General features: G+C 36.7%; 1 protein-coding gene across 2 annotated transcripts; it reads left to right on the top strand.

Annotated features, from left to right (window-relative positions):
* The first annotated feature begins 1,672 nt into the window (after nt 1-1,672).
* Nucleotides 1,673-25,043, top strand: LOC135681241 (VWFA and cache domain-containing protein 1). Of its 2 annotated transcripts, XR_010515591.2 has the most exons (26): nt 1,673-1,900; nt 3,143-3,205; nt 3,762-3,938; nt 4,717-4,949; nt 5,644-5,779; nt 6,744-6,891; nt 7,657-7,731; nt 8,408-8,533; nt 9,147-9,250; nt 9,851-9,986; nt 10,853-11,002; nt 11,572-11,695; nt 12,092-12,203; nt 12,695-12,869; nt 13,537-13,670; nt 14,326-14,423; nt 14,738-14,821; nt 15,574-15,678; nt 16,219-16,332; nt 17,527-17,632; nt 18,287-18,409; nt 19,443-19,589; nt 20,079-20,167; nt 21,049-21,189; nt 22,058-22,518; nt 24,062-25,043. XR_010515591.2 is itself a non-coding variant. In XM_065195589.2 (25 exons), exons 1-25 carry the CDS (start codon nt 1,751-1,753, stop codon nt 22,419-22,421), a joined length of 3,414 nt encoding a protein of 1,137 aa, XP_065051661.2. In that variant the 5' UTR covers nt 1,673-1,750; the 3' UTR covers nt 22,422-24,024. The 2 variants fall into 2 exon arrangements, 1 of the variants encoding a protein (XP_065051661.2); XM_065195589.2 differs by lacking the exon at nt 24,062-25,043 and having other exon boundaries at nt 22,058-24,024.
* The last annotated feature ends 446 nt before the right edge of the window (nt 25,044-25,489 follow it).

Genomic DNA, 25,489 nt, shown 5'->3' with positions numbered 1-25,489 from the left:
GTAGCTAGTGAAAGTGTAGGTCACCCACACCCCCACCAATTCTTCATGAGTTTGTCGATAAATCTTCAGTTAGTGCAAAAATCCCTGTTTTTTTGGTAAATTCATCTGCCAGTAGTTGAAATAGCACCTACATTTTCTCTTTATTTATATCTTCGTCGGTAAATGTAGGGTATTTCTTCGTCATTTGCTACGCATGACTATCCACCCCCTAGCCTGGAATGTCAAGCTACGCCATTGTTTCTTTTTTTCTAACGAGAACAATGTTGGGGGGGGGGGAGGGGAACATTTCAACGAAGTATGATATTTGATGATGATTATCCATTACAATATAGCTGTTTTGACATGGTCAAAAGCTTGTCGTGGTCTATTGGTAAAAATGCACTGCCGAATTGGGTATCTGTATGGGGAAACTGCTCCGGTGCTACCCACCCAAAATTTTCCAAAGACTGCCAAATGGCAGCCAAATGGCAGCCAAACAGACTCCTTGTAGCAGCCAAATGGCAAATAATTGCTTTCATATTCTATATGTTTGAAGCGACTTTCAGGAAATTGATGCAGTGGCACCTAACAGACACCGCGGAGCGTTGAGAAAAGTGGGGGGTCTAAAAAAAGTGGGGGGGGGGGGCTAAAACCGTATAAAAAGAGGCTTTTCTGGTAGTTTGATACTCAACATTTGGCATTTTTGCACAAAGGTAGGAATCTACAGAGGCCTATTGATGTTCTGACCCTTTTTTGAACTCGAACCTCGGACTAGAAGATCATCCTAATTTTGCAAAGTTGCTTAGATAAAAGTATTGTATCATCAACTGTCTTTGAAAATACTCTCATTTTATAGTACTGAATCCCACAGTGGGTGGGTGGCACATGTAAACAAAAAGGGTCAACCCCGTGAGCTGCGAATAAATGCTATATATATCCTCCTGTGTTCTCCTCAACGGCGCATTTAATAATTAACGAACGCTCTGTATCTTTTCTAAAATTGTTGTCATCTAGACTTCTTAGATATTTTGAGCAATTATAATACTCTGAGGATGACTAGAAAGAAGCTTCCGTTACGGGTTGTGTACCTTCAATGAAAAGTTTTCACATGAAATTTTGTTAAAATATGTTGTGTACCTTCAATGAAAAATTTTCACATGAAATTTTGCTAAAAACTTTCAGAAGAACCACCCTACTAGTCCTTCAAAGAGTGGAAAGTCTGTCTTGAGTTTTTTCATCAAAAATTACTAAGACGTTCAATTCTAGGTGACATTTTCTGATTAAAAATTCAAAGCAATAAATTGCTGTTAATTTCTAATTCTATCGTTGCATTTTACTCAAAAATTATGAAGCTTGTTTTATTCAATTTTAAATTTTTTTAGTTGCAGGCTCCTTCTTAACACAATAAGCGAATGGTTTTGGCCGTGGCCCCCATAGGCCCCCTAAAACCATATCTGATTTATGTAGCCCCCAAAATCAACAATGTTTATGTTTGCAAGGAATTGAGAAAAGTTCACGTGGTATTAATATGTTTTGTTAACAAAAGACAAAAGATATGCACACAAAAGCATAATCAGCAATACAATTGCAACAATAATCAAAGACCTTGATTATTGTGCTTGTTGTTCTCAATTGCTATTCTGTTTTGTCTGGCATCATCGGTGCATGCAAATTTAACTTGCAGTGTTTTGTTCGACTTTTCAATTGCGTCAGAATATTTAAGGATAGAGGAGTATTCCTCAAGGCCGTTACAACGTTGATCGTGAAGAAAATGTTGAACGTGACGAAGAAATTATTGTGCTTACTTCTATCATGCATTTTATGTTTACAGATTGGCAATGCATTGAATGTTGATGTTTCTCAGCTGACAGCAAAAATCGAAGATTTGATGATCAAAAACCTTGGTGTCCAGTTCATGAAGGTATGTGGAGGCGTGAGGTGTAGAAGTCATAGGCTAAATAGTCTTGTTTACTAACCCTTGATACGTGATACTTCAAAATGGTTGAATTCACTTTTCATTTTTGCTCTTCTAAGAACTTACGAGTTGAGCGACCCATGATACTGTAACTGTAGTAGGATATCCGCAACAGGAAATAATTGATAGGTGATTCAAGAACTAGTTTCAGCACTAAACAACTGAATATTGTTCCACGTTGAGGTCAGTTGAACAACAATTTTCGCTGATATTTATCGCATTGCCTAAATCATTTTTGACCAAGAATTTGGTTCTATTCCCCATCACTTTTACATTCCTTTTGGTACTTGTTTATTAAAGTTTATATTTGATACATTCGTGATGGTAGATGACTGTAAGGTCAACACTTCATTACATGAAATAATTTGGGGCATAACATTCACTTGGGCCTATTCATTGCACTTCGTGAATTTCGGTAGCTTGAAAACATTTGCTGCGAAAACGTATCTGACCAGGAGGTCTTCTTCCGAAAAGTCGAATGAACTAGCCATTTCCCCACTCCACCCCCTCCTGCAAGCTGGGACTGTTGGCCCCCTGTATGTCTTAAGTTCGCTCTCTGATATGACACGATAATCCAGAAAGTTTTCTAGACTTGCATACAAGTTTAGTTATCTGACCCTGCAAATTTTCCCCACCCCCTGCCAGCCCGGGAAAAATGTTTGTTCCCTGTTGAAATACCCTTTGCCTGTGTTGTTTACAGGGTTGTTTGTAAGTAAGCATGCTCAAAACTCTTTATAGAAAGTTAGATATGAATAATTAATGAGCTCAACTACTTATAAATATATGCAATTCCTTCTATCAAAATTAGAGGCGTTCAGATTTGCAGGTTAGCCTGGACTTGGGCTCCGAAACTGGTTGGAAAGTGAGGGGTCAAGGGATTTTTTATACCCATAACAAAAGATTTTGGGAAAAGTCCTATTGCTTTGCAAAAATGTTGGGGGCCTTGACCCCCCAGCCCCCCTTTGTCGGAGCCCCTCTACAAGTTTTTCTCTTTCTCTATCTAGTAATTGAGAGAGAGACTTGTAGCAAGTCCACGGATTCCCCTGCCTAATGCAAAACCATTGAGTACCTCGTAGATAGCCTAGGGCTTCGTTTTTTATTTATTTTCATATTAACGCTCTGATGCATTATCTGCATGAAAAAATAACGATTTCTGATTCTTGATATAGAAACTAATTTTCTTCACAGGACATATACAGCAAACATGATTATGATGTTACTGAACTTCAAGGAAGGATTTTACTAAATGCTGTAAGATGATATTTCTATATTTTCTGCATACATTTGAATTGTTTATATTTTATTAGAGCACTGTTTTTTACATCTCTGTTGAAGCAAACAGGAGACGGAATGTATTTGTTAGTGTTATCCAGATTTTTTACTCTCTTTCTGCAAAATTTAATGTCTTCTCCACCCCACTAAAAGAATCTTAACTCCCCCTGCCCCCTTGGTTACATTGGAGAAGAAAAATGCTTTTCACTTGTTTAATGACACCTTGAGAATAGTACTCATATGTTACGGAGTTAAAAAACAAACTAATAGAATTTGCTTTTTTTTTAGACGTGTGAATGAACAAAGGGCTAAACGTAATTGTATCTGATTTTTGCTGCATTCTAAACGCCTTATTCATCTTAAGTTGCTGTTTTAGAATTTTTCATTGTTGTGCTTTCTTACATGTTTTTTCAGTCTTGGATTCTATGATATCCATTTAACTGGGTCAGTAGGTCAATCCTTTCTTTAATCTTTAATAGTTTTTGGGGTCACTTTTTCAGTTCAACCGTGTTTGTTAAATATTTCTTCGTTTTAGTTGAAAGATTCCTTGACTGCTAAACTAACGAAAGTTCGAGAAATTTTACTGGATTGGAAGAAGGTGATTGAGGAGGATTATGTGAGAACTACTGCTCCAATTGGAGATGATCGAGACTTGGTGCTTTGTTGTAAATATGCACGTGGGTTGAAATTTAACTACCAATTTGAAAGACAGGTATGATTTTTGTATGAGTTCGTTCTTTTCCTACCTTGTTTGAAGACAACTTTGCATCATCATATATATGTTAATAAATGTAGAGAATAAAAAAGTGCAAGTTGATAATTTTGCCGAAATTGTAAAGTATGTAATGGAATTAACCTTATCCAATTTATTGAAAACAAATGATACTATGTTCTCTTTACCAGGTTCTTTTTTAGAATAGATGCTAATGCCTCCCCCTCGAGAATGAATTTGCAAATGAGGAATTCTGACTACAAACTAGTATAAAGTTTATCTATAGATTATATATTTGCACCTTCATTCCATCAATTTCCGAATATCAAAATCTGGTGTCAGGCAATTGAAATGAGCATCATTTTATGAGATGAATTGCCCTTTTCTTGATTTTTGTATCGTTTTTAATGATGCATTGCATACTCGATAAAATATTGAATAACATCTAAATAAGTTAACTAAAAAGATGCTAATCAAATCGATTAATAAAAATATGTGAAACTTACAGCTTACAGAACTTACAATTATGCGAAATTTACAAAATAGAAAGAAATTACAGCTTACAATTACCCTGTCTTTAATTTTTGGACATCCATAGTTTTCTATCCGAATCGCTTGATATACAAAACTTGCTGCAAGACTTGGCTTCAACGTCATAATGCTTCACTCAACTCGGCGCTGGTGCCTGTTGTATGACGTCCTCTTCGACTGGCGAATTTTGTTGAAACTCATTCTCCTGCAAAAATCCTGATATCATTTGCAATCTATTTCTTTCAAGGTTGATATGACTGGCAATTGTGAGCTTACCAGTTTTAACAAAGATGTGAAAAGTAGGGCGTTCAGACGGCTAAATTATAGAAATGCCAAAGACTTCACAGTTCAGGCCTACAAACGCCTCGAAAACAAAGGATTGTACATATACTATGGGCAAAAAGATGGTTATTACCTACAGTTTCCAGGTATGGATGGTGGCAGCCAAGAATCATGCTATAACTTCGATCCAAGAACAAGGTATTACTGGCTTCTAATATAACGTACATTTCATACATTGTAACATGTTTTATTGAAGATGTCTTCTTGCAACGTGTAAGTCTTGGAACAAAGTTTTATAGAAGAAAAATCACTTTGCTGGGAGGCTGGAAATAGATTTGAGCTGATGATAATGTTAAATCGATCACTTTCTACAACCAGTGACAGCGCCAATTACAAGGCCGTTAGAGGAGGGAGATAAAACAAAGATTTAGACCACGTCCTTTTTACTATTAGTAAACGCCCTTCTGCCAACAGGGAAGGCCAATTTTACCAATAGGGAACGCCCATGACTAACGTAAAGGCAGTTTCAAAATGATAAAATTACGTCATAAAGAATACGTTGCAGAGATATTCCTTATATTTACCTATCTTCTCGTTATTGGGTAAGATGTTAGTCACACTGTCCTCCACAGAGGCTATATGTGAAGGAGTTGGGGATTGAGAAAATATGGAGCTGCGGAGAAAAGCAGGGGGAAGGCTGAGGAGATGAGAAAGGAAAAATAGCCGCTATTCTTTTCCTCCTTCTCCTTCGCAGCTTCTCTACCTTTTGTTTTCTTCCGTAATTCCTTTTATCCTGTTCTTTTTTCCTCCTCAATAGCCCCTATGGAGGAGAGTACGTTAGACAATACCCCAATTCTTATAAAGAAGGCCTATCCACTTTTTCAAATTTCAGACCCTGGTATGTTTCAGCAGCGACGCAGAAAACAAAAGATGTGGTTCTCCTGATAGATGTCAGCAAAAACATTGACAAAGCACTGTTCAAAGAGCTTGTCGAAACATTCCTCAAGACACTTGATCCACGAGATAAGGTAAGCGAAGGGCCATCACTATAGGAGAACAGCGCAGCAAATTCCTCCCTCCTCTCTAGGACAAAACAGCTAGTCAAATTCCAAGAAATCAGGGCTCAGTCGACAAATCTAAAAATTTAACTGTCAGCAATTGACAGATACCGTAAATCCTCCAATTGGCCCCACTCCTCGAAAAAGCTCCCCCTTTCAAATAGGCCCCCACTCTAGAACTACAAATTGTCAATAAGCCCCCCTCGGATAAGCCTCTACTGCTACCGTAAATTCTCGAATTGGACCCCTCCATTTGATGATTTTTGCCATCTGAGGTTGCCTATATGGCGTTTTATTGAATTACCACAACAAATTCATACTTTTGGTAGTAATTATTTAAATGCTCATAAAGAAATTTCTATTAAAATAAACGAAGTCCTTAGCACCCCCTCGAATAAGCCCCCATCCAAAAATATCGAAAATAAATAAGCCCCCAGGGGGCTAATTCTAGGATTTAAGGTACAGAGAACTTATAGCTTAAATTCTAAATGAATATATACAGTAGGTTTGGAGAATCTATCGAGAAACGTATAAAGAATTTTTTCATTTCTATGGACATACTTTTGAAATAACAGCTACATATATCCATCCATTTATACAGCCAATCGACGTTCATTTTACGCCAATGCCACGCCCATGTCAGGCCTGTTGCTCAGAAAATTTTCTCCTTTGCAACCCCCACCCCTCTCCCTCTGTTCAAGAGTTTTTCTGACTTTATTTGAAAGAAAAGGCTGTCATTATTTCATAATGTAGCCCCCTTTAATTTGCTATCTTTTCTTTAAACTATTGGCGAAAATTATGAGAGTATGGGGGGGGGGGGGGGGCTCGATCTGACTTTGTGCATTGGTTTGTGCATCTGATGTTTTTGCTGAATTACAGATTTGTCTTGTGTAACAGGATAAAAAAAATGCTGTCGAGAGATTCTTGTTTTCAGGTTGCTGTAATGCCTTTTGCGGAAAGGCTTTTTCTGCACCCTGATCACTGCTTCAATTCTCAACTTGTTAGTGCATCTCCAGCAAATCGGCTGGCAATCACAACATTTGCGATGAAAGCGATCGATGATTCATCGACGCTAAATACAGGTGAAGTTTTCCAACACTATCTTATGCGGTTACAGATTTACGACATTTCATTCTTCATTACACGTTAAACTAATTTACTTTCTTTTGGAAGATCTGTTCTTAAATCGGTCGCTTGAAGCATAATCGTTCTGTTTCCCAACTTCACTTAAATTCTTTTCATGGTTGTTGCTCTTGCCTAGGATCTTGCCTTATTTCTTTGAGTCTTATTAAGACTCAAACTGACACTTAAATAAAAATCGGGTTCTCGAATCACTGCATTCTGGATTGGATATGGTGGCATCATTCCACTAGTTGTGTTCGTATTTAACTGAAAAAATACATCTACAAATACATAACTCTTCAACCATCAGACCTCAAATGATCCTCAAATGATCTTGTAAACAGTTTCATGCTTATTTCTACTTACTTAAAAAGACTAAAGGAAGTTTTTACCCGAGCATTGCTACAATGAGCACAAACGTTACTCATGCTGCTGGTATGCCGAAAAAATCCCAGGGGCACCAGAAAGACATCGTGATTTTTTCTCACTCAATCAAGTGTTTGATAAGATAATATTTTCTTCTTTTTGGTTTCCAGAAATTATCATTGAATTTCTTTTCAAGAATAATATATCTATCGACGAAATATTATTTCTTCGATCACTTCTCACATGGTATAATGATAAAAAGTTACAATAATGTTACAATAATTATTCCTGCTTCTTTCTATGAAATATTACAGTTTTGCATAACTACCTTTCGCATATATTGCCTTATCTTCATGCAGATCACAATATAGCCACTTATGCAACTGCATTTCAAGAGGCATTTAAACAATTCTCAAACAGCAGTGAAACCGAAGGTAATATGTTATACCAATCCCTGGTTGATACTGTTCTGTTCTGTCTACCATCTTTGTCTATGTTAACCATCTTATCCATTCCCCCTTATATCTACCCGAATCTAGCTTGTTCAATTTCAGATATTTTTATACACCTTAACTTGCATTTCTCTAGCCTTGCCCACATTTATCAAATATTTGTCACCTTAATCCCATATTGTCCACTTTTGCCCTCCTTTATCCACTCTCACCTACCTTTTTCCATTTTCATCCACCTAAGTGCACTTCATCACCTTATCTGCCTTTATTTCCGTATCCCCTATTTTTTTAACCCGCTTATTCCTCGTCTTTCAACCACCTTTCCCCCAGCTTTCTCCCCAGTGTCTTTTACCCATCTTTTCTCAAAACTTTCTTATCCACCTTTTCTCGACCTTTATAATTCACCTTTTTATCCCTCCACCTTTCCGCCAAGCTTCTTTACATTTTCCACCTTTACTCACCATTACTCACCATCTATCATCTCAAATGAAATAGTATGAAATGACAAGGACAAACACAACACTATTTCACAACTTGCCAATATAATAAAATCTGTCAGGCGAGCATTAGATGGCTCTTAAACTTTTGTCATCACTTTTATTCTTCGCCAAATTTCAAATTCGACTTAGCTTATATTTCATTTCTTTACACTTTGCAGAGAAAGTAATATTTTTGGTCACATCAGGGATTTATAGCGATCAAGAGGCCGATGTAATGCGAACTATCATACAAGGAAACAGAAAATTTTCATTCAAGATTGTCCTAAGTGTTTTCGCTATTCATCGTAAGTTTTCTAGATTTTTTTCGCCCTTAAAATGCCTATTTCAATTCATGTATAGGCCATTTCGGGGTTCGCAGCACCATGCTGAAAATCCTTTTTTTGAATTGCTAGTTCACATTGCTAAGGTTTGAAGAAATTCATTAGGGAGGCTGTTCTTTCTTTATTTTAGTTGTAAATTTCTTTAAAATAGAGGAAGATACTTTTAGAATAATAATGTGAACTCTGAGATGGTCTATTTATTATGACTTCTTAGTTTTTCCACAGCACTGTACCTTCTCTACAATTCTACTATCCTTTAATTATCATTTTGAAGTCGAAGGGATCCATTTTTGACCCCAAATTTCGGAAACAACTTTTTTAACTACCTTTTTACTTTCAGTGTATTTTTTGTCTAATTTTGCTCTTCAATTGTTCTTGTGATTGTTCAAATGTCAAATTCTTCAGTCCGTAATATGCATTTTTTAAGTCAATTGTAATAATTTCCAATCTTGATTTTCATTTCTTTGTTTATCAAAAATGTTCATCGTCGAAAACTGCCGTCTTGTTGAAAACTTTCCAAAGGTATCGTCTAACGTGTAATTTTTTTCACTAACCAAGAATCAATTTAAAAATTTAGCTGGCTTAAATGACAAGAAAAGAAAATTTCACCAAGACATTGTTGATCAAAGATGCTCGGTATATCTAACGACTGAATGTACCAACATACAGCCAGCACCTACAGTAAGTGTATTCCTTATTTCTTACCATGATAGAAACTCTTTAAAAGCCACGACATTTCAATTTTATTCTCTTCTTTGTTTCTTAAATACCTACCCGGCACTCTAAGAATATGTCCTAAATACAGTGTTTCTTTTAAAACCTTTTTCTTGGTATCTAGCAGCCACATTACTCCGCTTTGTTTGTCTCTTCACACTACTCAAAGAAAATATCCGTGCTTGTTGTTTCGACAGTTCACACTGATTATCGAGAATCTGTTGCATTGTTTTCAGAATCTTCAATTTTGAGCGTTCCCATTGATTCACTGCGTTTCAAAAGCCACATCATTTTTGAAAGTATACACTTTGGAGAGCTTTTTTAAAGCCTCCGATTATGAGCGATTTCATCGGATTACAGTGAAAACTTTCCCAGGAATGGATCTCTTTCTCATCGTTTCTGTCTCTCCAAAACAAAACAGTTAGAGCGGAGCATGGAGCTTCTTAGATTTCCCTAGCCCTGCAATATTACTTTGCAAATTATTTGATGTATATTGCAAATCTATCTTTTTTAAACATCCTCTATCAAGATTTGATTTGACATATACGTCCCTATCAAATTACGCAGAAAGGAAAATTTGTCCACGTGACAAACCAAGCGGAAATGCGTAATAACATTGGAACCTTGTACGATTTTCTGACCGAAGATGAAGACAAAGTCAAGGTCCGGTACTCGTTTCCATACATGGATTTCTTTGGAACTGGTAAGATTATTCTTTTCTTCTACAACGATTGAGAAACACTCAAAATAGTATATCTCCATTAATAATCATACTTAATGCCACTCATTGAAACAGGGTGCCGATCACATGCTAGGCACTGGAAATCAAAACTATGGATCCCATTGAACAGTCTTTTAGCCACTTTGTTTCCGGAAAGTGCCTTTAGAGGAATATTTGAAATTGAGTTCCAGCTAGAGCATATTCTTTTAGCAGCCTTCCTGAGAGTTTGGACTGATTTCAAAGCGTTGGTAGATGCATTCTCGTAGACCTTGCGAAGGCATTCGATTGTCGGAAACACTCACTACGCGTAAAAAAGTTGATGCGCATAGTTTCAGTAGATCTGCCCTTAAGTAAGTTCATGACTATGGCTAACAAAGAGACAGTGATTTATGAGTAATAGTCAATGGGCTAGCAGCATTTGGATGGATTGCTGCAAGGCTCTTTTTTGGAACCCCTCCTGTTCACAGTATTCGTAATATAAGAGGAATCTCAGTCCCAACTTCATTGATCAACATGGCAAAATGTTTTGGATATGGTATATAAGATGCATGTTTCTTCACTCATAGATACTCCTTTGCCATGCAGAGTCCAAGGAATTGAACCCTTCATGGCATGGACTGTTAAGGCTGTCTTTCTATAATCATAGATGTAGATTAATACACGATTGTTTACGATTGTTTGCGTTCTTTGTAAACAAGGTTTAACTTTGTCAGTGAAATGTGATTCAGTTTTGGTAAAAGCTAGTATGCAACCTGATTTTGAGACTCTCGTTACCTTTCGTATAGTTATTTGGAACATTTCCTGTGCTAAAACAATGTGCTTTTTTAGATTTATGTCATTTTCTTTAGGTGTCTTGATAGCCGTTTCAGTACCTACCTACAAGGGAACGGAGTTACAGGGTGTCGCAAGTATAGATCTTGTTGTCTCCGAGCTTCTGAGCGATGTTGAATACTTCAAAGAGGGCCATAATGCGTACAGATTCCTAATTGGACGATCAGGTGACTAGGAAATCTATCTTTAAAGTAATTCTTGACAACTTTTACTTGGTTTTCAAGCTCCTATTTTGAAGGTATGTTTAAGTGCCCTTAAGGCTTAAAGACTTGGGTTTCTAGAAACACTTGGCTCACTCAGTGCAGAATTTACTGTTGAGAATTGCGCTGGGATGATTTAGAATTGGGCGTGATCCACTGTCCGACTATCACATCTTTATTGTTTTTGACTTACAAAAACTACTTGATTGTTAGGAAGACACATTTTTGTTAACCTTACCCAACTTAAAAAACCTATCTTCGAAAGATTTATTGATATAATATATATATATATATTAATACAGCTTTATGAGACCTTCAAAATACGTTCTTACTTGAGTTTTCATGAATGGCAAATTCCCAGCATTCTTCTGATTATTATTTATCCCATCTTGCTTTGTAGATATCATGTATTCGGCACCAACACTTAAACTAATGTAAAGAATGTATTGCTATAGTTGCTGGGAATTTTAGCTCATTTGTATTTCCCCAAACCCAGCAATTGCCTATAATTGTGATAATGTAGTAACTTTCTTTAGGCCTTGTCTACCAGCATCCGCTGTTGCCGAAGCCAGTTCTAGCGTTTGAACCAACAGTTCCGGTAGATATTTCTCTATTTGAAAGGCAAAGTGAGTTTTCAAGTGTTCGTACCTCAATGATAAGGTGAGATTTATTTTCCTGGTGCCGTAGCAACCGTTATCTCTTAGAGGCCCATACCAGAAAGAGGTCAGGTGGGTGTGTTATTTAGCATTTCAGACTGAATCAGCATCAAAGTTGTTTGAATTGACAGAACACTGTATAGAGAGGTGCAATCTTCTAGCTTATAACAACCCTTACGTTAAGGCTTTTAGCAGTTCATCGGCCATCTAAATTGAAGACATTTTTAATGTAGTTGCAAAAAGTGGCCTTAGATAAGGAGAGAGTTTCCCAGTATATAACTATAATTTATTTCTATATAACAGTTCTAAATCTGTAGAAAAACTTTCAAATTTTTCGATAGCGTCATTGCTGGTAACTACCGCGTCAAAAGCCAAATTATTCTGCTTTTATCGTTTTTAGTGGTGGATCAGATAGCAGGGCAATGCTTGCAAATAGATCTGTTTCACGCGGAGATAGTTCCTTAGAAGGAGCAACAGCTGTTACTACAAATTACACATATTATTGGGTGACGGTAAGATAATATTTTTAAACTATATACATTTATACATCTGTATAGATGTAATTAGACTTGCTGCTTTACTTTACTCTTCTGTCATATACAGGCAGGGCTGTGCACGCTTCAGTACAGCTTCGCAAAGTAAAATCAGGAAAATATCATAATGATCGCAGCGTGGTAGGCAACTTAAAGCCGCTCTGTTCTGTATACCAAAGTGTGTATAAAGATTTACATCTAATCGACTAAATGCAGAAAATCTCAAATCTGAGATGAATGTTGTTGACTTTCTGAAATGAATGTTTATTGACTTAAATTTATCCAATCTGTTCTAATTTCTATTTTGTTCTGAAATTTGACGTTTGAGATTTAAAACATTTTTCGATTCAAGTGAGTATTTGGTTTATCTTTATAAACACATTCCACATAATCCCTCGTTTTTCCAAGACGTCATTTACCATTGCCTTCAACATTATATATGATGTTTCCTTTGCTATTATCACTTACAGGTACCTCTAACTAACTTTTCATTGGCTGTTGTCATAGAGACGTCAAATGCCAATCAATATGAGCTCAGAAGCGTTACTAATCTTACCCGCCCGATGGTGTACCACAGACTGGATCGAATAGGAAGGCCAGATACTTATAAATTTTGCCGTTTTACTAAATATTTAACTTTAGAAGGTAACTTTTTTTGTTTTATTTCTATATAAAAATTACGTAAAAGGACCACTTTGGGAGCAAAAGACAAAGATTGACAAAGATTGAGCTGAAATTTTCTATTCCAGATTGGAACATAGAAATAAGATAAAATTGTCTACGGAACATAGAATTTCTATGGATTGGGATATAACTTAGTCATTGCATAAACCAATAGATTGATATACCTTTTTGATAGATATGTATCCTAATTTCATCCTCAAAATAGAGCTTATGCGTTTTATTCAATAGATGTAATTGGCTCTGTAAATACACTTTTTTAGTGAAGAAGCAAAACAGTGATAGGCAATTTATATAATTTTGCAACGCATAGTCAGTGTACATATTGAAGCAGCATAACATGATAGGAAGAAGGCTTACAAAGCTGCAACAGAAATAACAACTGCCTTGGCTACAGTGAAAATATCCAGGAGTGACTTCAAAAGTCACCGATCGTTTCATTGGGACGTTTGGCTCAGTGGAATGGTCGTTGCTAGTGCAGTATTTACAACTGGGCAGCACCCTTGTAGAAATAATTTTCTTTTTTTGATCTTCTCCTGTCAGCTGTGGCCTACTGTGTTAAAAAGATATTTGGTATTTATATATTGACAATGCATAGTCTGTTAATCCACAGTTTTCCTCATTTTTCTAGAATCAGTGGTGAAACTGCCGGCTGATGCTTTTGGCAGTCCAGCCAAATATTACGTGGAAGAAACAGCTAAAATCGTGCAAGATATCATGAAGTACTTCTCTTCAAATGATAAAACCCCGCCAAATCTGCTGCAGGTTTGCTCAACTCTCGTTGCTTGCATGAAAGAACAACGGTGGCCCGCAAGTGACTCTTTCTTGCGGCACAACTTTTTTTAGACCGTTAATCTCTTTTTCTTGAGGGTAATGTTTTCTTGCGCACGAGAAGACTTTTTCAATTAACATTTTCAGAATGGTAATGCTAACAAGGAGTTCGTGATTTCTTTAAAGAAACAATATTTCTTTGTTTGTAAATGCTTATTTTCGTATAAAGTCATCTATAAGTTATATCTAAAACCATCCCCCCTCGCTTTGTGAAATTCATTTGTGCAGAAGAGTTTTTGTCGTAAGAGAGTGAGTTTTGCCGTGAGAAAAAAGTTTTGCCGCAAGAGAGGAAGTTTTACCTTAGGAAAAAGAGTTTTTCCGTGGCACTTGTAGGCCATCGTAGAGAACAATACATATGACGTGTTTTTTAGAGGTGCTTTTCGTAATTAGAGAATTTCGAATGTTAGAAGCGCCAAAGTCAAGTGCGTGTTTTATAAAAATCTATGGTGCGCATTATTGCTTCATTTTATTGGAGTCGATGTTCGATACCTGTCCATAATTTTCCTTCAAATGGCACATTTGCGAATTTGTGTGTATTTTTCAGCTTTTCATTCCATATTTTACTCATGTATCATATCATTAAATTTAGTCCCACAGTGTGGCTCGTGGATTGCGAAAAAGCGTTCAAATAACAAGTGATCTTGATGAATTCTGGAAGAAATCCCATTCTCAATACATTGTATGGAGGTAAGTAAGTTAGCAAGGCCTTTTTCTTGCTTTAGAATCCTAGTGTCGGTTAGAGGAATCAGTATTCCTATTCGCTTGTGTTAAAGGACATTTATTTTCCCTCTTTCCTTTCATAAATCATCAACTTTTTATGCTTGTTTCTTTCCATAGATTCTAAACAACAGCAGGTTAAGCTTTTAAAGCTTATCTTTCACTTACCAAATAATTTTATAGTATAATATGACACGATTGAGCGCTCTTATATTTGTTGAATTATCAATATGATTCCCTCTTTATTCACTGCGGAAAAATTTGTATAAGGGTTTTTTTTTCAGGTATATTGCAACGGAAAACGGTGTCTTTAAATCATATCCGGGAACCGAGTTGCATCCTCTGTATGATCCTCGGAGTAGACCATGGTAATTTTGAAAATTTTATCTTGTCTTATGCTCGATACATGCATCATTGAACTCATCTTCCTTTATGACAATAAGTTCTGTGACGTTATTAGCCTCGTATTTATGTTATGTTAGGCATGCGCCCGGTTTGTTATGTTATGTTATGCGTGAGAATACAAAATGGAGTATTGAAGTTCGAGTTTGGGTGTTCTTTCGTTGTTACATAAACCGGATAATCTTACAAGTTCTGTTCCATATCTGCATGTTTTCCCAGTGCAAAGCTAACCGCTTGCTACAATCTTTGCCAATATTATCTGAACACTTCTGCAAAGCCAAAGCTTCTTTTGAAATCCTCATTCCCCATTGCCCCCATTACAGTGTTGTTCAATTTCGCTATTTTGATGCCGAGGCGTTAAAATATTTTCACTGAAAGCTGTTTGAACTGGGTGGGAGGGGAAAAATCTTTGGAAGCAACAGTGATATATTGGTATGATAGTTTTAGACTTGCTTTGTATGTTTATATGGCATCAAAGGAAAGCGTTCCAATTATTCTTTGGCAAGATCCATACTTAATTCAGTATTCATGCTTTTTCCGAGATCTGGATCTCTCTGCTGGGTGCATGCACCGGGTTTTCTTTTTCAACAGAGCTCGGGGTTGTTTGCTACTTGAACAAAAATGAAAATTTCAAATGTCTTGATACCAAGGTATTGTCCTCTCCTACATATAAAGATGAAGTCCCATTTTGGACCAATTTTTGCATCATATTTTTCAGGTACCAGAGGTCCTTGATCAACCCAGACACTACCGTCATTTCTACGCCTTATTTTGATGATTCAGTTCAGTCAATGATTGTTACGTTCAGTCACTTAATACAGAGGTATTGCGTTTTAAATTTTCTATGACAATGATTTCCAGTTTCTCGTCAAAGATACTTTTAATAACCAACCTCTTCACTCTGCCTAGGTAAGTTTCTAGCATGTTCTATGCCTTCTCATTCTGCTCTTCACTAGCTTCTCAATTCTTCCATTCTTATTACAATCATCAAACGCAATTTAATTTTCAGCACTTTCAAGTTAGGGGGTTCCTATGTGACATGTACCAAGTTAATTTTGCTATAGTGCATCGGGCATGTGCTCCTGGATGCCCCTTTTCTTAGGAGTGCCCTTTAGAAACATTGGGAGCAGCACTATCTTTCCTGCCCCCCCCCCCAAAGTTTAAGAAAAAGTCTGTCCCTGCTATAGTCTTACACCTTTTTGTCTATCAGTTTGTGAATATCGCCCTAAAAAAATTCGAATATCCTAACTTGATGTTGGCCTATGTTTGCAAAATTTTCTTCCTTTTTTGACCTGCAGCTTACTTACATTAGATCTTTTTTTCGTATTTTATATCATAAACCTCAACTGCATTTTGCTTACAGGGACACTGGTAATTCACGTGAGACCCTAGCTATCATGGCTCTTGATTATTCAATGAACAATCTAAAGAATTTGGTTTTGAACAATGTTAACGAATGTCGAAACAGAGCATCTTCGTACGTATTTAAATCATACTTGCTTTTAGAAGGGGGTTGGTCCCCTTCCTCCCAGTTCTCGACAGAATTTGTTGGGTATCTTGCCTAAGCTTAGCAAGACAATGTTAGGGAAAGACAGGGGCGTCGTGGCGAATGAATTCTAGAAGGGCCAGAAAGAAATATTTTCCGAAAAAGTATTTAAAATAGAAGTATTTCATGTAAGTGCAAGGCAGAAAAACTCGTAACTTTCGCCTTAGCTGGAAAAGTATTTAAAATGCACTTTTATTTTTGTCTCTGCTTCTTCATGCTTACAATGAACATTTCTGACATCCGTATATTAGGACAAATGTTTTGTTATCTAATGCTTCAAATTCGCCCAAAATAGCATTTTTTAAAGCAAAATTTAATAAAAAAATCCAATTCTTAATTGAATACCCACTGGGGGAAAGCGATCGTTTTGATCGACTTCAACATAACTGCATTAATTTTTTTCAAATCTGGGCAAAATGTTCAAAAATCTGGTGATTGTCACAGGATTGACCATGTCTCGCTCTTCAATATCAAATAAAGATGTAATTTATGTCCAATATTGACCAATTTCTATAACCAAATTGACCATTGAAGATTCGGATTTTAACTAACAAAATTCATTTAGCGAATCACTCTATGGTAAGAATTGGTAAATCCTTAGAAATCATTTTGATTTGTGGAAAACTAGTATTTTCTTTACAAAAGTGAATATCCCCTCGAAATTACGGTAGTCATGGTAAGTGTTGCTGAAAGTTGAGAATCAACCACAGCTCAAGTTTGAGAATTTTCAGACAAAACAATGATTTTACCGAAAATCCGTCAAAGTTTGAAAGCAGAAAGGGCCATTGCAAAAACGTGGAGTTTCTTGGCATCTAAGGGTTCTTTGTCGGCAAAAAAAGGATGGCCCCCCATATTTTTCGACCAATTGAACTTGGAAACCCCTCTTGAGCACAGTAGCTAGGGACGGGCCTGGGTGAACATAAATTTGTAGAGGACTGTTAAGAATGGGCGCTGGAGGGGTGGTATTTCAAGGAAAAAGGTTTACCTTGTGTATACAGTAACGGCCTGACATCGTAAAATATTTTTTTACTGGAAGTTTGGTATTTGCTTACCTGTATTCCTGTTCACATTCTAAGTACATTTCCTATTATCAATTTTGCCTGTTATAGCTTTTATTTCTTTTAGCCATGTTTGCCTGTTAGTTGATAAGAGTGGACTGGTAGTGTTTCATCCTGATTTTGAAACTTCTTACACAAAGTCCAAGATCGAAGGCCAACACATAACAGCACTGGTAAGTCAAGAGGAGATCTTTTTATGGGGATGCAAACTACGGTTGGTCTTCCAGTCGCTAGGCATGCAGCCAAAGAAAATAGCGCCTAATATCTGATTGCATTTGGGGTGGTTACATAATCCCTAAACCCTGAGGCCGGTGATCCTGAAATATGGGGGTAGGAGTTGACCACTTATGAAATTAGTATGTATAGAAAAGATTGCAAGAACATTACGGATATCAAGTTTCTAGAAGATTGTTCTAGAAGAAGTCTATTAAACATGGGGGTTTCAAATGATGGGGACCCTGTTTATTCCCAACCTTTAGGGTAAAATGTTTTCATTTCTTCGACAGCTACCAATTTCTGTAACGTTTGAGGTCATTTCGACTATGCTTTGAAAGTTCTTAATTTTACTTTTTCCAGCCATCATATTAGCTTTTTATCTGAATTTTAAGTCTTTTACTTTAATTTTCAAGTTACTTTATTGTAGCTTGACATCGATTTTTAATTCAATTTTTATATCTAGCCTATACAATGCGTAGGTCTACTTTCTGATTTCAAATACCATTGCATATTTCAATTTGAAAGTATGTTTCCAAATATTTTTGAATGATATTCCTTGTCAAATTGAAATCAAATGAAATTTGCTAACAAAGCTTTCATTTGGGTTCAAGGCTCCTGGTGTTGCTTCAGATCTGATAAAAGACAAGCACCTTCATATGGAATCCTGCATTGGTATTTACAAAACCAACAAAACATCAGACATAGCTGAGCCACACATTCAATATTTTTACATGGTAAATTTAAAATTTCCTTCCTCTTGGGGGGGTTGAATGGGGCTGGGGGCTGCTTCTCAGTGAAGCTTATAGATGGAATATAATCACACAAAATGTTTGGTGGAAAACTGCCAAACTTGGGAATTTTTTGAAACTGGAAAGAACTGGATCCCGTTTTGTTCTCTCGCACACATATAGAAAGTATTTAATATAGAAGAATTCGGAACTTGCACAATTTTAAATGTGACAGTTTTTTAATAAGACATGTATGAATTCAATATAAGTAAGCATAAAACTGGAGTCTTTACAGCATATGTATAAATGTCACAGCAGTATGCTAAGATCTCTGTTCCTATGGAAACTCACGATGAACAGGGGTTCCGGTGTTTTCTTAATATTCTGCTTATTTAGGGCGTCTTTATGCTTGTATTCAGATTTTTCGGTTTATTTGTTATTGCTTAATCATTTTATATTTTCTTGGATAATGAAAGACAAGGAATCATTATATATTTCTATAGGAAAGTGTTTGTTTGTATTCCATAACCATCAAATATCAGGAAGAATTTTTCTAGTATATATATTTATAAAGCACAAGGCAAAAATTGTCCCATATAACACTCTGAAAATATTGAGAAGTGTAATAACGAGCCTGGTTTATCAGGCACCGAGGAACGTTGAGAAAATTGGGGGGGGGTCTAAAAAAATTGGGGGGGGGGGCTAAAACCGTATAAAAGAGGTTTTACTGGTAGCTTATTACTTAATATTTGGCTTTTTTTGCAAATAAATTGTCCCTCCCCCCTCCTGCGGTGCCTGTTTATTCTTTTTAGATAATTTTTGCCTAAAGAAATAATGCCATCTATGAACTTAGCCCATGTGATCAGAGTAAGCTACTTTGAAAGCGCTTTTTGCGTCATTGTTTTCTTTTTAGATAAAGTTCAAATGATAAATTTTTGTGCTCAAGCTGTTCTCCATCGTGATGGAATGGATAACAGTAAAGCTGTATTTAGTCTTAATTTTGTACGTATTTCTGACAATTTGTTTTTTTACATTGTAGTTGGATGCTAATAGAACCGTAGCCAAGGAGCCAAATGCTCTCCAACAATGTCCAGAGTATTCTTTGGTGCCATTACCTAAAACTAATTCCTACCTGTTAATTGTTCGCAAACGCTGCCTTAACACTGCTTCGTGTACCTGTCCGAAGGTGAGTAGCTTGTCAGAGTTTTGGAAAAAAATAGGTATTTTCAATGGGACTTTATTGTTTTTAACACAGCAAAGGTGGCTTTTGAAAACATAAAATTAAGCAGTTATTGCTCACATTTTGGTATAAAAAAGGGTCTCAGCCATCTTTAATTCTTAAATTTGTCATGTTTTTTCTGATTTTTCTAATGGGGGGGGGGGGTCGAATACAAATTCCTTTGTTTGCAATAAAGTTGAAGGCATGTGCATCTTGCACCTTGACACTATCTTTAAAGATTGTTTTCGCAGTATCTTTTTGCAGTTTTTGATTTTAAGATTGTATATTTTGCTTTCACATCAATCTTCACTTTGCGAGAAAATCCTTCAAGATGCCATTTTTCAGTTGTGAGGATTGCCTTGCAAGATCGAAAGAGCCATTACCAATCATTATATTCATTCAAATGCCCAAAAACAACATATTATTTTCTAAAATATGAAATTTTGTCTATTCTAGAACGGAAAGTGCTCCATACCTTTGGCTAATTTTCCATGCCACTGCCCTTGCAAGCATTTTCTTACTTGTGACGAATACCTGCAGCAGGTGTAAGTGAAATTTGCTGATGGTAATCAGCTTTCAATCTTAAACTCCTTTTTCCTGATGCTCACAAGGAGAAGGAATGCAAGCAGCAGAACACTTAAAAATCCACAATTTTTTGTAAATTGTAGAAATTTTGAATTGCAAGTAAACTTAACAATCAACAACAAGTATCAACAATATGGCGGTAAAACAAACTCATCGATATATTCCCACGTAGGAGATATGGGTGCAAGGAGGCCTGCAGTCCTCCTAATCCTGCAACATTAATCGCATGACAAGCTCCAAGCTCCATTTGGGAAGTTCTATCTCAATACAGTAACAGTATTCGCACAGGTTCGATACTACACCTCCTAAACGTTTTGCATCCACTACGCCCGTCTTCCTAAACGGATAATAAACTCAAAAATACAACGTTTTATTATCTTATATCTACATTCTTATTCTATTTAACCTATAAAAGATTTGCTCTGACGCTTGGATTCAGCCTATCTTTGAGCTGGGGCGCCACTTTTTTAAAAGATATCTTAAATCTGCTTCGCCTCAATATTCATAAAAATATTTGATTTTGAGCTAAAAATCAATCATTAGTGTATCTCAGTGTGAAAGTTACGGTTGCCTTGTTTGCTCAAAAACTTTGATAGACAAAGAAGATATGATTTGTTCTTGGCTATTACTTAATTATTTTCTAAACTTTAGCAGTTATGAGCTTCTTTATTCTTGTCAAATCTATTCTAATCAAGTTTACTCTTACAAACAGTGGGTATCAGGTGTCACATGTCTTGGGTTCACGAAAGGCAGGGCGGGATCAATTGACTGAAACAGCTAGGTTTCAATTGTTCATTTCATTTTATCTGGTCTACTATACTAATCATTTATTCTGCCTTAGATCAACAACGCTTGTCTGTCCGCCTCCCCCATTTAACTTGCTGCTACCAATAAAAACAAAAGAAGAGGAAGAGAAAGAACGCAAGGAAGCTATGACGTATTCAAGATGCAATGATCCAAAATGCAAATCAGTAAAGACAAGGTTTGTAGTGAACTATTTGGTCATTGAACCCATTTCAAACCCTACATAGAAACTAGACTTGCAGTGCTATTAATGACTTTAAGTACAAAGCCTAGAGCATTTTATCATTGAATTTACATTAAGGGGACACGGAAAATCATGGCGTTCAAAATTGGTGTGCTTAAACCTTTTCTTCACTACCCTTTGTTGTGAGCTTATTCATTATAACAACCCAGAAACCGTTGATGGGCAATGTTTTATAAAAAATAACTTTGTAAAGCTTTATAAATCTATGCTTGAGTAACAACACAGCAAAAACCTAAATTTAATCTTGAATCTTACTATATGGACTCACTATTAGATTTGAGGTTACAAACCTGGTAGACACCTACCCCCCCCTCCCCCACTGATACAAAGCATTCGTGGCATTCAACAAAAACTCTATAAGGATAAAAACACGTGTAGAAAAACCTCGAGGCAATTTGCCCCCCCCCCACTTGTCGGTGGGCCTGGTTGCGAGTTTGTAGTTTTGGTGTTTCTAAAACTAAAAGCAGATTGCCAGGAAAAAATTTAGACCATAACCCCAAAATGTCAACCCCCCCCCCCCCTCCCCGCTCTCTTTGCTTATTTCGTATAGCACCTAAATGCTTCAAGGGCACTTCTTGGCTGGACAGTTGAATATCTTGCCCCCTGACCCCCCTCCTCCACATTTATGTAAGTTATGTTTTGATTTTACCGTTTTTGGTAACGACCCAAGCTGGATATGTCCATACCTTGCTTGCATTATGCTTCAATTTTTACAACGGTAGGATACAAATAAAATTTGATTGGGATTGAATTGAGTAGAACAATTTTGACTTTCTTCAGTTGCCATGTTTCAAAATTTTAGGACCCAATGTACTGCAATTGGTTGTCAATGGTGCTCTTTTAATTCAAATGGTGGAGCAATGCCCCAGGGTGAGCAGTTCTGCAGTTACAGTGATGAATGTCCCCTTGGAAGAAAGATATTTAGCAAAAGTACATCTGGTGGAAAGAAAAGTGATACAAATATACTGGCCATCGTTCTGCCAATTGTCTTGGTAATTGTTTTTGTTTCGCTTGTCGTCGCGATTGTAATTCTTTATCGCAAGGGACGATTGCCTCTAAAGCATGGTTTTAAGGATAGAGGAGTTCAAGAGAGACAAAATGCGAGTTACGAAACAAGCGTAGAGATGAACTTTTCGAAGCAAGAGCGAAACGAAGTGGCCCTGTAACTGCCATAGCAACAAAATATTCAAAGTTATAGCAGCTTGCTCCAGAGACATCTGTAGCTGGATCAGGAGGTTTACGAACAAGAGAGATAAAGACAAGGTTAGACAATCTAGGCCGCTTTCTTTTTCACCGTCCCACCTTCGATACAACAGCCCTCTTGTATCATACATTTAATTTCATGCCATGTCCCAAAACGGTCATACCAGTGTCACTGTCATTATCAGGGGCGTCACCAAACGGGGGAGGGGGTTACAGGGGGTGCTGTGCCCTCCCCAATACTTTGCCCGTCAACTCATAAAGCGTTTTTGTTGGGAAAAATAAGAAGTTTTTTCTCACGCCGTAGTTGAATGTTACCTTTTTGCAACTAATTTTACTTGTAAACCTTTCTGTAGTTGCTGAATCTTCAAAGAAAGGCACTAAAATACTTTAAATTGAAGTTTTCGAATACTTAAATAAAACAACACATTACAGCAGAATATAAAATTATTTATCTTGTGACTTCATACCCTTAAAGAGATAGACATGCCCCTTTTGTCGTCAAAATAATTTCAATACCCATCCGAAAAAAATTTTGGCTTCGCTCCTGGTCATTATGATGCTGAAAATGTTGAATTTGATTGAAATTGATTTAGAATTATGTTTTTCGATTTAATCGTAGCAACACTTTTCATCTTATTTTTTCGTTATCACAATCTCAGATCAATAGCCTATCGTAAAGCAAAGATTGTTAATAGACAACATTTTGCGAAAGAGTTCCTTCAAAATGTTTTTTACATCTGCTTTTTGCTTGACCTATGACATAACATAGATTTGCTTGCTTTTTAATCAATATTTTGAATGCAACTTTTACGTCAGGTGCAAGCAAGGTTTACGTTGTATTCACCTCTGGGCCCACTTTTATCCTAGCAATTGTAGTTTTGCAAATAATTTGAATAATTTTAAAGTTTTGATATTTATCGATAAAATGTGCAAATAGCAACGTTACTTTCCTTTTTTTGACTACCCGGTTAGCAGGCACCAAAGAGCGTCGAGAAAAGTGGGAAGGGGCTAAAGATTCAAAATTGAAAAGCTCCTAAGAGACTATGTGTTTAGCAGTCTAAGTTATTTAACATTTTCGGTCATGTACATGTGTCTTCCAATTTTTGAAAGTTTTGAGGTCTACCTGTAAGTACCTTCTACAGAGCTGAGAGATTTTAGTAAATGCAAAAGTCTCTGCATTTTTTTAATTCGCTTGCCCCTTAACTGTCTCCATACTACCTACCATAGATTGCTTAGTGGTGGCATGACCCACTGCACACTTTATATTTTTTCGCTCTGAAGAACACCCCCTCATCCCCTTTCCCCTTACCCAACCCCCCCATATGACATGGCATATAAACGGCCCTGATGACTACCAAACATTTTTACCGAATCAAGGCAAAATTTACCGAAGAACACAGAAAATATAGGTGTCAAACCCCACAAAGCCCCCGGCAAATACGCCCCTCGTTATACCTACTTTTCTTATTATTGAATCATACAGTGGGTGACACCTGTTGGCAAAAAGGACACCTCCATGAACTACAAATAGGCACTTTATATATATATATATATTCACATATGTGAATATGCAAATGAACTAAAGACACTTATATTGCTGCAGATTGCCATTGTTTTACGGTGCATATCTCCACTAACGCCGCTTGGCCGATGTTGCTCGATCTGTATCTTAAAAATGGGGGCAGGGCCATGCACGCACATTTCGACTTTTTGAGATTGGAGAAGGATGACGGCCGATTAGTGTATGGGAAAAGACCCTGTAAAGCAATCGATGCCTTCAACAAGAGGCTGGTTGATGGGAATAAGTTTTATGCCATGTTCCAATACAGTCATATTGATGTCAACCATACCAATATTTAGGACTATCGTTGTGATGCTGACACAGGACAAATTCCCGTGCTCTGTAATCTTTATTCTGAATGCAAGCAGCAAAACTTTTAAAGCAGTAAATGTAGTTTTACAAATAATTTGAATTATTATGGTGTTAGAAATTTATCAATAATTACGTAAGAATAAACTTATATATTTTTACCCTCTTTGACGGCTTTTCTTTCTGATTAAAAGTTCCAGTTTTCGAGTGTACGACTTAACGGGATTCGACCGTTTTATATAAAGGTGAACCATACTAGCAAAGGCCAAGCTACTCTTCCAACGATCATGTCATTTGCGATGTTCCTTGCCAGTTCTCGATCTGCTGCTGTTGGATGTATACGTTCAGTACCCAGCAATAGAAAATCTGTTATATTATCACCAATATTTGGTATCTGTTTTCACCCGTCTGTCATAGGAAATCTGCCAACTTCCTGAGAAAAGCAAAATTGAAATGGCTACCGTCTGCAGACATTTTGTCATAAATCAAGCCTATTTTCAATGGCGGCCATTTCTACAAGCAGCTGCAAAAGAATGAAAACTGAAAGACACCAATTAAAGCTGGCATATGGCTATTCATTTACAATGATCAGTTGTGGACCGATCCTTTTACTATATTCTTGAATACAGACGTTTGTTGCTTAAGCTTTCCAGTTCCCCTACGACTGTCAGGCAGTTTTTTCTTTTTCTTTCAAGCTTCATGAAAGCATTTGTAAGTAATAATTTTTATCTTTTGCCCTGGCTGCAAACCGCTGCATAGGGGACAAAGTTACATGAAGTACCAAGTCAATCAACAGGATTCAATGCAAAAAATGAGAACAAGCTTAATAATAGAGCATCGAAAGAAAATGTCTAGCCGCAGAAGAAAAACTAGACGAAAAAGAATGATTTGTGAAATTCTTAGAAAAATTCCTACTTTTTCTAGAAACAGTTTATAGTAAGGAGTAGAAAAATCAATGTTGAAACATCATCAAAAAAGTAATGATACTGAGCCCAAGAGAAAATTTTTTTGTTCGAGCCCAAAGCAACCTTACGTTCTTTATTGAGAAATACTACTCATTAAGAATTTAGCTGTCTATTTGTCCTTTGCAAGAGTTCATTTGTAAGCGATCGCAAAGCATTGCTGTTATCTTTTAAAAGAGTTCAGATATTAAGGCACCTA

The sequence above is a fragment of the Rhopilema esculentum genome, chromosome 12 (assembly GCF_057945365.1).
Source record: "Rhopilema esculentum isolate cy_ngs chromosome 12, ASM5794536v1, whole genome shotgun sequence".
In the NCBI taxonomy this organism is placed as follows: Eukaryota; Metazoa; Cnidaria; class Scyphozoa; order Rhizostomeae; family Rhizostomatidae; genus Rhopilema; species Rhopilema esculentum.
Note: the sequence above shows the minus strand (reverse complement) of the source record. Positions and strands in the feature narration are given on the sequence as shown.